Source organism: Staurois parvus, unplaced genomic scaffold, assembly GCF_062004578.1.
Source record: "Staurois parvus isolate SC_StPar_1 unplaced genomic scaffold, SC_StPar_1.0 ptg000277l, whole genome shotgun sequence".
NCBI lineage: Eukaryota > Metazoa > Chordata > Amphibia > Anura > Ranidae > Staurois > Staurois parvus.
Window position 1 is genome coordinate 1036914 of NW_028318073.1, and position 12233 is coordinate 1049146.

The 12233-nt window shown below is 40.0% G+C and overlaps 1 protein-coding gene across 1 annotated transcript in view; it reads left to right on the top strand.

Annotated features, from left to right (window-relative positions):
* The window catches only part of RIOX1 (ribosomal oxygenase 1), a 103963-nt gene that overhangs the window by 49924 nt on the left and 41806 nt on the right, over window positions 1–12233 (top strand). Inside the window, exons 8-9 of the mRNA XM_089681766.1 lie at window positions 1316–1350; window positions 9217–9395. Coding sequence (XP_089537892.1) covers window positions 1316–1350; window positions 9217–9395 — 214 coding nt within the window. The remainder of the gene's footprint in view (window positions 1–1315; window positions 1351–9216; window positions 9396–12233) is intronic.

The following is a 12233-nucleotide window of genomic DNA, read 5'->3' on the forward strand; positions in this document are numbered from 1 at the left end:
TCATGCTCCCTAGTGGGACAGTGGGATACAGGTGTAAAGTCAGGAGGATAGATGGATTTCTTTCTCTTAATCTCCCCCTTCTCGCTTTTTTTTTTTCTTCTTTCCCACTAATCTATCTACCTGCCTACTGTTCTCTCTTCCTTCCTCTGCTTATCCCTCCCCTTTCCTATTATCTAATCCCTCATGTTGTCTACCCATTTTCTACATTGACCTTTCCGCTCTGGTGTTGATTTTTGTTTCCCAATAACAAGCATGAAAAATTGAGATAGTATGTTTTCGGGATGTAGACAAATTGATCTGCTGACTTCCTATTTGCTGTACTTATTACAGCAGCACTTAGCACATGGTTTTGTACGGTTACTCATTTATATATCTTATGGTGTGCAATGTTTCATCTACATTCCATTCAACAGTATTTGTTGAAATATTGTGTCATGCTATTTCTTCAAAATAAAGAATTAAAAATTTTTTTTTCGTGGCACCAGTTTAATTTGAGGTGCATAAAGGTGACACTTCATTCATGTCGTTGTGCTACCGTACAGTGACATGCAATCCCTTCCTATGCTTCAATAAAATGCAGCATGTCTGCATTTTATTGAAGCTCACTGCACTGCATCTCCAGGATGCCTTGCAGTGTGAACTGGTCCAATAGAAAACTATTTTTTTTGTGAGTCCTAGCAGTGACCTGCATTCATCCAGTCGGTGAAACACAGGTCACCACTGTATGTGTGAACAGGGCCTTAAAGTGGTTGTAATTCTCGACATGAAATATGAACAAAGCTTATAACTTTGTCATGTGTCTCAATCCAGGGAACAAATTGCCATTTCCTTCTTCTTTTTTCCTCTGTTATCAGCATGTCACTTCTGACAAATTTTCTTGACACCGAGAAAAAAGGTGACAAGGGAGGGTTCTCCAGCACACAGCCTGTGATTGACAGCCTCAATTCTTTCGCTGTGTAAAGGTGGGTGTCCCTTCCCTCCAATCAGCTCTCAGTAAGCTCTGTAGAGTGTAACTTCAGTTTGCTGCCCTCTGCTTTCTGAAATCTCAGACAAGCTGTACAAATAAATGGTTTTAAAGAGAGGGCTGTTGATACACAGGTACAGCTTATATAGGAGAATTTGTTTCATCTCTGGGTATCACCTGAGGCCAGTCACTTCATTAGGTATAGATAGGGGTTTACAACCACTTTAATACTCTTATATACAGTCCTGGAGTAATCTAATATTAATACATCTGCCAAAGTGATTTTAAGATACCTAGATATGTATGTGATACGTTGTTTATAACCAGAGTTATTTTGTTTTTTGATTGTAGGAATACATCGGAACAGCTTCCTCAGTTCTCAAGTGGTAAGGGAGTGACTGTGTCTGTAGAGTAGTAGTTTTGCTTTCCATACTTTCAGAGAGCTGTCCAGATTTATGTCTATCTCAACAGATTTTTTGTCTTCTTCTATCATTCCACAGTGCTGTAGTCCAGTCACAATTCTTTTCTTAAAGGAGAAGAATGTCCAAAGATTTTATGGCCATGCTTCTCATGTGGGTCGCAGGAGTGCATTTATTTCTGCACTCCTGTGACCCAGCTTCAGTTGACAGTGGGCTAAAAAGGAAGGGCAGCTCAGTGAAGACCAAGAATTGCGCAATCAGCAGTCATGCGATCGCTCGGTTCTTGATCTTAGAGCTGGTGGGGACAGCTGAAGCATCGGATTGATGCTGCAGCCTCATAGGTGAGTATTCGTGTTTGTGTTTTTTTAATCTCATTCTTCTATTTCAACTAACCTGACTGGTTATCAGAAATATTTTATTTATTTATTACAGGTAATTATATAGCGCTTGAAAAAAGACACAAGCCCTTCTAGTTCAAATCTACTGCAATCTCATATCAATTGCAGTGATAGCTCTTTAGATTACTTTGTGAAATAAGCCCTGCTAATGATATACTGTATGTGCTGCAATATATTACAGTTCAAGATGTGTTAAAATCAATTTCCAATTTATTTCATGTCACATTTAGATAATTAGCTGCCAGAGACAAGTTTTGTGTTCCTTCAGTTGTTCAATACCACATGCTTCAGAAAAAATCAACTATATTTTCTAAAAGGAGAGGGACAGTAGAACAAAATAATATTTGTAATTTTTTTATGTCCACATCAATTGGATTGTGCAAATATTATTTGAAAAATTATTTCCAAAATTCAATTGAGGTGCAAGTGGATCAATTTTTGGATGTTTTATATGTGCATAATTTATTATTTCACTTTTTATTGGTAGTTGTATAATTATAGAATAGTTTTTAGCTCTGCACTTTTTGCACATTATTTTGGAATACTGGGTAAACAAACAAGTGTGTTTATTTTTTTACAGTGATCTGTTGGCTTTGTAGTTTTAGTATTTTAGGCAGCTGTAAAGCCTCCCTATCCCTTCTACATCTGTTTGGGTGCCGTAACTACACAGTTAAAGTGGAGCTCCACCCAAAAGGGGAAGTTCCACTTTTAAGGCTTCGCCCCCCTGCTTTCCATTAAGGATTGGCACTTTTGGGGGGGGGGGTGCTGAATTTTGACAGGTACCTGCTCCCACACTAAATCTGCCAGCACTGGGAACACAGAATGGCCTATGAACCCAACCAGTGTGAAGACACCGCTGGATCGAGGGACAGGTGAGTGTTTTTCAAAAGTCAGCAGCTACAGTTTTTGTAGCTGCTGACTTTTATTATTTTTTTGACTGGATCTCTGCTCTAAGTTTAAAAAAGCAAAAAAAAAGGTTTAATAAGATAAGGAATACATTGGAACAGCTTCCTCAGTTCTCAAGTGGTAAGCAAGTGACTGTCTGTAGAGTAATAGTTATGCTTTATATACTTTCAGAGAGCTGTCCAGATTTATGCCTATCTCAACAAATTTTTTCGTTTGCACTTATTTCTGCACTCCTGTGACCTAGGTTCAGTCGACAGAGGGCTAAAAAGGAGGGGCAGAACAGAGAGCATGTGTGAGGCAGAATTCAGCTACTTTATTATTGATCAGTAATAAGTAATAAATGTTAACACTGCATATTTCAGGCGGTTTCCATAAAGCACCAATCAGAATACAGTAAAGAGATTTCAGTAAACTACTCTATGGCTAGTCATAACAAAAAAGCAACAGAGTAGTGACTTCTGCAATTTCTCAGAAAAGAAATGTGTGCATAGATAACAGCATTTCAATCTTGTATGAAAAATAAACCAGTTAGTAGGCACCAAGCAAACGGTTAACTATTAACCCTTTCAGTGACTGAAAGTCACCACTCTATGCTCAGTGAAGACCGAGAATTGTGCAAACAGCAGTCATGTGATCGCTCTGTTCTTGATCTTAGAGCTGGTGGGGAGAGCTACTCGCTACGCTTGCATGTGCAGTGGGCACCCGGCTGTGAAGCCGCAAACTGTCACAGCTGGGTGCCCACACTGAATATAACGGCTCTGGGGACACAGGATGGCCGGAGAACCCGACCAGTGTGAGGACACCGCTGTATGGAGGGACAGGTGAGTGTCCGTTTTTCAAAAGTCAGCAGCTACAGTTTTTGTAGGTGCTGACTTTTATTCATTTATTTTTTTGACTGGACCTCTGCTTTTAAGTTTAAAAAAGCAAAAAAAAAAAAAATGTTTAATAAGATAAGTTATGTGCAAAGGTAAGATAAAAAAAAAACAAAACTTCCTGTCCAGGAGAAAACAAAGATTACTACTAGTGGCTATAGTGGCCGGCAGTAATCATATGTGAAAAATGCTGGTTAATTGATGGATCAACTTGGGTACAATCAGCCTGGCCATACCTGGATCGTAATTTGTCCGTTCCCTGCTGAACCTGCCGAATTTCCATCCATGTATGGCTGGCTTAAGTTCAATAGAGATGGCCAAAAGAACCAGATTGGTTTTACCTGCTCTCCAGCACTCACTAGAGACATGGCCAGAACTAATGTAACCCCGAAGGCACTGTATACCACTTAACTATAGGCCTATAATTGAACCCCTCAATTTTTTATATTAGTCCACGAAATGTAGGCTGGAGCTACTAATTTGTTCTAATGATCCCAAAGAGCTGTACCGCTAGTTGTCTCTCACTTAGGGCATCTTGGCAGAGCAGGGAATTTCGAGTGAGAATAAGGTTTTTTTTTTTTTATAAAAGCTAGAGAACAATTTGTTGGTTCCCTATAATAAGGGCCTTCAGACGCATTCAAGTCATTCAGTAAGCCCAAAGCCTAAGAGAGGGAATCACAAAAATGCTTAATTTGGCCAAACGTCCAGAAGTCAAGCAGATTTGATCTCTATTTAGATCTGATGTTTTCTGTGGTTAACTGCTTTATTCTTGTAAGTAAATGACAAAGTCACAGGGAGCCTCTGAATCCAGTCTCAAAGAAATCAGAGTGCTCCAAATGGAGTGCATACCTTTACAATTATGCTTCATATGAAAGTCACACCTTAAAGGCAAATTCAAGTTACAAATCAGGCAACATATACGTACTCCGCACACATAACTCCCGTTTAGAAGCTTAACATAGCTTTTATTGCATAGCTTCCGAAAATGCAGTCAGTGAAATATGCAGCTTAGTCATAAACAGGTCCGGACAATGCCCGGTCCTTTGTCAAGCTTGGAGGCCAATAAAAGAGCTATTCTATGCTTCTTTTATTCAGGGTCTATTAAGACCTGTAATTGCTATGACTGTAGCTTGACTTGCTATAAGTTACGTTCTGTAGTTTTGCAATATGGGTTCTATACTACTGAAATTTCTGGGTGTGCCCAGACCTGCACCCCTTTATAAATAGAGGGAATCCTTTCTGGTTGTGCAGGTGTAGTTACACTGATGTACCTGATTTTTAATGTTCACAGTACTGCTAGGAAACGAAAGATGTGAAGAGACTGGTGGCTTAGCCGGAAACCTTTTCAGAGTTTGTGTAATATGTGACGAACGCGGTGCCCGACCGCTGCCCTTCTCACCAACTTGTGACAAAGGACCAGCCAATCTCACACCGCGCTGTCACTTGCATTAAAATGCCACTCTTAGCTGCACCCTGCACAAAGATTTTCTAGCTTTCAGGGCCACAGTCTAGGTGCCAGCAGCCTGAGAGGGATTGTCACTGGGATAGGTTAATTAACAATTAACCCTGCAAACTCCAAACTGCTACCAAATAGCTTTGGGTCCGTCAACCCTTCACAATGTTGGCAAGAACAAATGTGAACAATAAACGTCTGTAACACACATTGTCACCACAGACAGGTAAATTAAGAGGACTATTATATACAGTAGCAGTCTTCAAGAGACAGAGATTTTTTAGTTTGCATTAAAAGCCTTAGAGATAGTTTTAACACTCAAAATAGGGTTTATTAATGAAAAGGTCAAATGGTGCAATTTAAATTTTTTTACAGAGAAAGATGTTACAAAGACAGAAAGAGAACAATAATGCAAAAAAAAAAAAAAAGAAGGTGAAAATGGAGAATATTTGCAAAGTCCTGGTTTTAGCATAGTCCAACTATCCCAGCAAAAATGTTGCTGTGGCTCTCTTGGGTGTCTCTTGGTTGATGTTAAAACGAGAGCTTCTTTAACAAGTCCTGTCATCTCTTTTTCTGTCATATCAAAGGGGTGTTGACTGACCAATCATCCGGTTTAAGGGATGGGTGCTGGGAGGTCACCAAGCTTATGACCAAGTCCCAACTATAGTTTTATACTAATATTAATAACTTTCAAGATGTGCAAGTGGTATTCCAAAAATTGACATATTAATATTCAGAATTATATTTCATATCCAGGGATACCAAACACAGCATACCTTGTCACCCAAGAGAGAGGAGGCTGCTTTCTCCCCTTTTGTATGTGCTAACATAGTGATGTATGACCTTTAATTGTTCGGTATGATATATTCCCCATTCAATTCATACGTAATATTAATGTGTCCTGTTCCTGTTGAATTCTATGAATTGTATGTGGAATTGTTAGGTTGTGGAATAGATGTTTTACGGCACGCTCTGCATTCCTAGAGCTTTAATGGCCTTCCAGGTCATGTGTAACAGGCTTGACTGAGCTATTATTGTTTTACGATAGGTCATAGGGAAGACTTTTTCATGGTTCCTGGAAACAGACATCCTGCAGACCTCAATTAATGTTTTACAGCTCTAACCGGGTCTCTTTGCATCTCTGATTGAGATAAGAGGCTCTTTCAAAGTTTGTTAAAAGTCATGGATACAAATTCCATAGTTTGCAGGAGGAGGGAAGGAGTAAGATCACTGCTCTTGAAACAAAATGGCAGAGACCTTAACAAGATGGCTGTCACGTACAGCTTCCATGTTCCTATTGCGCACAATCATTACATAATTTGCCTCTTGTACAACCCAGGGTTAATCTTGGCATATTTTTGCATTTATTTTAAAAAGCCAGTCCACCCAAAATTTGATATAGATGAAGTTGGAACTCCATTTGTGACATGTTATAATTTCTGTCACTGTTCCCATTAGTCTTGGTGTTCTTGTGTTTCCACCAACTTTAAGTTGTTGCATTCTTCCTTGGTAATTAAAAATACATTAAAAGAGAAGTGTGAGATTAAATAAAACAAACAGTCATACTCCCCTAGGTAGATGCAGCATTGGTCCCCCGCTGTTAATACTGAGAACTGAGTGATCAAACACTGCTGATACCTTCATTCTCGGTCTTCAGTGAACAGAGAGCCAGTGACTGTCAGTCATCGGCTCTGCTCTGCGCTCTGTGGAGACTGTGGACGGGCCAGGAGTAGCTGGCTCAGGCACTCAACAGTGCACTGAGGCTTAACCAGCTGCCAGCTGGGCACCTGGGTGGATACTGACTTTAATATTGGGATCCCTCCAGTGTCTGGACCAGCTGAGTGACATCCGCCATCAGCAGACTTTAGCCCACTGTCAGCTGAATATGGGTCACAGGAGTGCACAACTAAGTGCACTCCTGTGACACACAGGAGAAGTGGGGCCAAAAGAGCTTTGTGCTGGGTACGCCACTGCCTGTAGGGAAGCTATGCTGTTATCTTCAATTACTGAAATGGCACTTGTAATCCTAAATTCTTTATATTTATAAATAGGTTGAAAGTAAATGTCACCACAGTGAACCTATTGGTACACCACTGATAACCTTACAGCATTCAGAGTATGAATTAAACACTATTCTCTAAATATGTTTTTTAACCAGGTTACTATTCATTCACAGTCTGAATTTTTTCAAAGTCTTTAGACTTTAACTTACATTACCTGTGTATGGGGCACTTTGGTCAGGGAGCGTGCACTGTGAATCTCCTAATTCCCTGTTTAGGATTACAAGTCCCATTATTCCTAGCTCCACCACACATGCTTTCTGGTGCCATAACATCAAGTTATTTACAGTACAGCACCAGCTGTACTGTAAATTTACAGAGAAGGGTGGCTCTGGTGGCACTTTTCAAGTCAAGAAGCCAACTTACAGCAAAAGTCAAGGCCAGTCATCAGGGGACCTGGTGATACGAGAAGATGGAAAAGCAAAAGCTGGATCAAAAGCAGAACACAAGAAAATGCTGCCATTGGCATTTTAAACAGAATTAAAGTAGGATATCACTGTAATCATTGTCCTGGTGTGCATGCATGTAATCAGCAAGTCAATGCATGAGATGACAACAGATGAAAAATGGTGAAAACAAGTAGAAAACTCTGGGCATAGAATATTGTTTATGGAGGTTTTCTGTATATTCCATTTTACATTTTTTTCTATTGGTTGAACTAGATTGACTTGTGTCTTTTTTTCAATCTGATTATGAAACTATCGAAATAGAATATGATACAAAGTGCATGCGCGGTTTAGTGGCGGTTGCTAGGCATCTGCCGAACGTTAAAAACGCCCCACAAACGCCTATAATGCAGTTTGAATGGTGTTACCGCTCCGCAAACGCCCCACAACCGCACCGCAAACGCCCCACAACCGCACCGCAAACGCCGGGCGGGCGTTTGCGGAGCGGCACCATAGACTAGAATAGGAGGCTTTAACGCCTCCTGACTAGACCAGAGGCGTCCGTTTTGCCGCAACGCAAATGCTCCCGTTAGAACAACACCATGTGCTGTAATGTGCAGAATTGGCAGAGGCGTTTGGGAAGTGGTAAAAATGCTTCCCAAACGCCTTTCTGCCGCCTGCACAGAACACTAGTGTGAACGTAGCCTTAGAGGACACTTTTAAAAAAACAACAGTATGAGCTTATCACAGCCATAATGCTTCTCAAAAAAAAAAAAGATGGGGAGGGGGGCACTATATAAATATAAATCACATAGATGTGTTTTACACATGTGCCAAAATTATTAAGTGCAAAAGCTGCAGTGGGGAGCCCAGTCACATGACCACTTATGTAATGCTGGTTGTACATGGAGAGTTATTTTTTTTTTCATTCAACCAGTGGATTTAACGGAAAAAAAAAAGAAAGACAGATTCCCACATCCACACAAGTAATTCCTTTTGCTGTGCTGTTGTATCCTGACAGTGAGAAGACTCCCCAGCTATCAGAATACCCTGATCAGTGCTGCAGCCATCGGCTGCATGTGCTAATTGATTGCTGTTTTTTTAGGACCGTTTGACAGAGAGGGATACACACACATCAAAATCCTGCTGAGGCAGTTGAATTTCAATACATGTGTACCCTGTTTTAGCAGAGAGAATCCCATAATACACTGCATCTACATGCAGTGGCATGCACTTAAAAATAGACTGTAAAATGCAGGCTGCGGTATAGCAAAAGCAGTCTTTTTTTCTATTATAAATGAAGCCCTTAATTTTATTCAGTTTGGGTTTACGTATACAGATACTGTAGACCTGGTATTTTGCATTTTTTGTTTCTTTCCACCCTATATTTTAAAATATTCCTTAAAGGTTTCATTCAGCTAATTGTGAATTTCTACAAGCCACAGTTGTGAGTTTAGTTAATTATTCTATGTTCAAATTGCCCACTGAAATATTTATCACAAGTGAGCTGCCATTTGTGCAATCTAGATAAGTTGCAAAACAAAAAGAGCATTACTTTAGCACTTAATATTGCACTACACTATTTTTTGACATGGGGCTGTCTTTCGGTTTTTACTTTGACAATTATTGCTAATACTAGGAGCACTTTTACTTGCTCTGCACAGACACATTTTATATACAAATTTAATAAGCAAGTTTTCTTTCAGTTTGCTTTGGCTGCACCCAAGTGACAAGGTGATTTTGTTTAATTTTGAGCAGCTAATTTCACAGACCATGATATTGGAGAGCCCATTCTGGAGACGGTTTTGGAAGCTGGAGACCTCCTTTACTTCCCTCGAGGGTTCATTCACCAGGGTGACTGTTTTCCTGATGTCCACTCTTTGCACATAACTATCTCTTCATTCCAGAAGAATAGCTGGATTGACCTACTGGAAAAAGTGAGAAGGCATTTTCTCAGTTTTAACTAGACAAAATGGACAGATGCTGTTTCTCTTTTACATGTTCCTTAATAATAAAATATTAACTTTCTGCTACTGACATTAAAGCATGCATACATTAAAGCTCCTAAAGGCGCTGAGCAAGTTAAAGTATGCCTGCCCTTACCTTTAGATGCCTTCTGTGTACTGGGTGGCATTTATTCTGGGGTGCTGTAACATGCAAATTTTTACACTTTTTGGGAGCTGATGGAACAACTTCATGATCCCACCCATTGTAATGGGGGAACATGCACTAAGAAGTCGTCCAGCTCTCAGAAAGTTCTTAAAATTGCAAGTTACAGTACTGCAGGATTTGGGGAGCCAGGGATACTTGGGTGTCATCAAAAGGTATGTGCAGGCACGAATACTTATCTGCATCCAACTGCTGTAGCATGTTTAATACCATTAGGATACTGGCAGGATTACTTTATGTGCCAGTTTTAGGACTTACAAACTGCTGCAATTTACAGCATATGGGCGTAAAGAGTAAGGCTGTAGTTCCTATTGCCCGTAGGAACGCACTACAGGAATTATGGAAGCCTGTATGCATGTAACCGCTAGCACCGGTTTTTACTCATGCACATGTATAAGCGTAATTTTTACAACTTCAAACTTTGTTTTGAAAAATATGCCCATATGTGTGCATGAATAAACACTACTGCCAGTGGGTACTCATATGCACAGTGTTTTCTGTAATTCAATCTTGGCAAAAATTTGCAGCAGGTGTGGCTCCTGCCCTGTAGTAATTATGTCTTTTTAATGCATTTTGAGTGTTTTTTTATGCATTGTGATGTCTTTTTTGTGAAACTTTATGGGTTTTCTTGTCTGATATGCTTCAATGAAAAAATATAATAAAGTGTAAAAGAATTAGGCAGATGTGAAAAAATGCTGTAAATTAGGAATACTTTCAGAAAAAAGACGTGTTAATAGTTTGTTTTCATCAATTAACAAAAGTAGAAAGTAAATGAATTGAAGAGAAATCCTAATCAAAATTTAGTATGACCACCCTTTGCTTTCAAAACTGCATCAATTCTTCTACATTTCTACAAAGTTTTTGAAGGAACTCAGCAGGTAGTTTGTTCCAAACATCTTGGAGAACTAACTACAGATCTCCTGTGGATGTTGGCCTCCTCAAATCCTTCTCTCTCTTCTTGTAATCACATGCAGACTCTATGATGCTGCGGTCAGGGCTCTGGGGGGGGATTGGGCCAAATCTTTACTTCCAGGGATCCATATTCTTCTTTACATTGAAGATCGTTCTTAATGACATTGGCTGTATGTTTGGGGTGGTTTTCCTGCTGCAGAATAAATTTGGGGCCAATCACACACCTCCCTGTGGGTATGGATAAATATCTGCCTGTATTCCTCAGCATTGAGAACACCATTGTACTGATCAAATCTGCAACCCTATTTGCAGAAATGCAGCCACAAACTTGCAAGGAAACTCCACCATGCTTCACTGTTGCCTGCAGACAGCCATTATTATTCTGCTGTCCAGTCCTTCGGCAAACAAACTGTTCCCTGCTACAGCCAGATATTTAAAATTTTGACTTATCGGTCCAGAGAACCTGCTGCCATTTTTCTGTGCCCCAGTTCCTATGTTTTTGTGCATAGTTGAGTCGCTTAGCCCTGTTTCCACGTCGGAGGTATGGCTTTTTAGCCACATTTCGACCACTTCTGGACAGACTTCTCTGGACAGTAGATTGGTGTACCTGGCTCCCACTGGTTTCTGCCAGTTCAGTGCTGATGGCACTGCTGGAGATATTCCAGTGTTGAAAGGAAATAAGAATGATGTGTCTTTCATCTGCTGCATTAAGTTTCCTTGGCTGTTCACTGTGTCTAGAGTCTTCAGCATTGCCCGTGTCTTTCTGCTTCTTCAAAAAAGCTTGAACAGCACATCTTGAAACCCCAGTGCTTTGAAATCTTTGTCTGGGAGAGGCGTTGCTTATGTAGTATAACTGCTTTGTGTCTTGTTGCTGTGCTCAGTTATGACCTGTGACACCTTACTAGCCGAGTTTGGCTGTTCCTCACCAACTTTTAACCCTCCTACACAGCCGTTTCTTTTTCAGTTAATGACTGTGTTTCAGCCTACATAATGAAATTCGTTAGCACCTGCTTGGTATAATTGGCTAATCATGCACCTGATGCTAACCCTCCAAAATCCTTGACTTTGTGTATGTACAAAGTGTGCAAGCATTAGAATTGATGCTGGTTTGAAACCAAAGGGTAGTCACACCAAATATTGATTTGATTTAGATTTCTCTGATCTGTTCACTCACTTTGCATTTTTTAAGTCGATAAACATAAACTATTAAGATATTTATTTTTGTAAATATTCTTATTTTATAGCATTTCTTTGTGTGTGTGTAATGCATAAGCAGGGAGTTTCCTGATCATGCAACCTTATCAGACATGATGGCATTTGTTCCATGTGTACAACATGGCTTCCCAATAAAATATGTGCAAATTATCCCTTGAAAACCATTAGTCACCACTCTGTTCTGTTTGCCTTTGCTGAAAGTTTAGGGAAGTGTCTGTTGCAATTTCTTAACTCGTATAGCTTGATGTAAAGAAAATCAAGAATGAAATGGATACATTGTGGTAAAGCATTACTGCTGATTCACATCAGAATTGTGAGTGTGATCCACATTTCTGTGCTTTCCCCTGCAGTGCAACTTGACAGCCCATTCATTTGAACACTGTGGTACCATAAAATCTGGCATCCACAAGCACTGCATTTGCAATCTGTGTTTGGGGCTCCGCTGACAATGTATTGGCACCCACAACAGATCGCAAAGT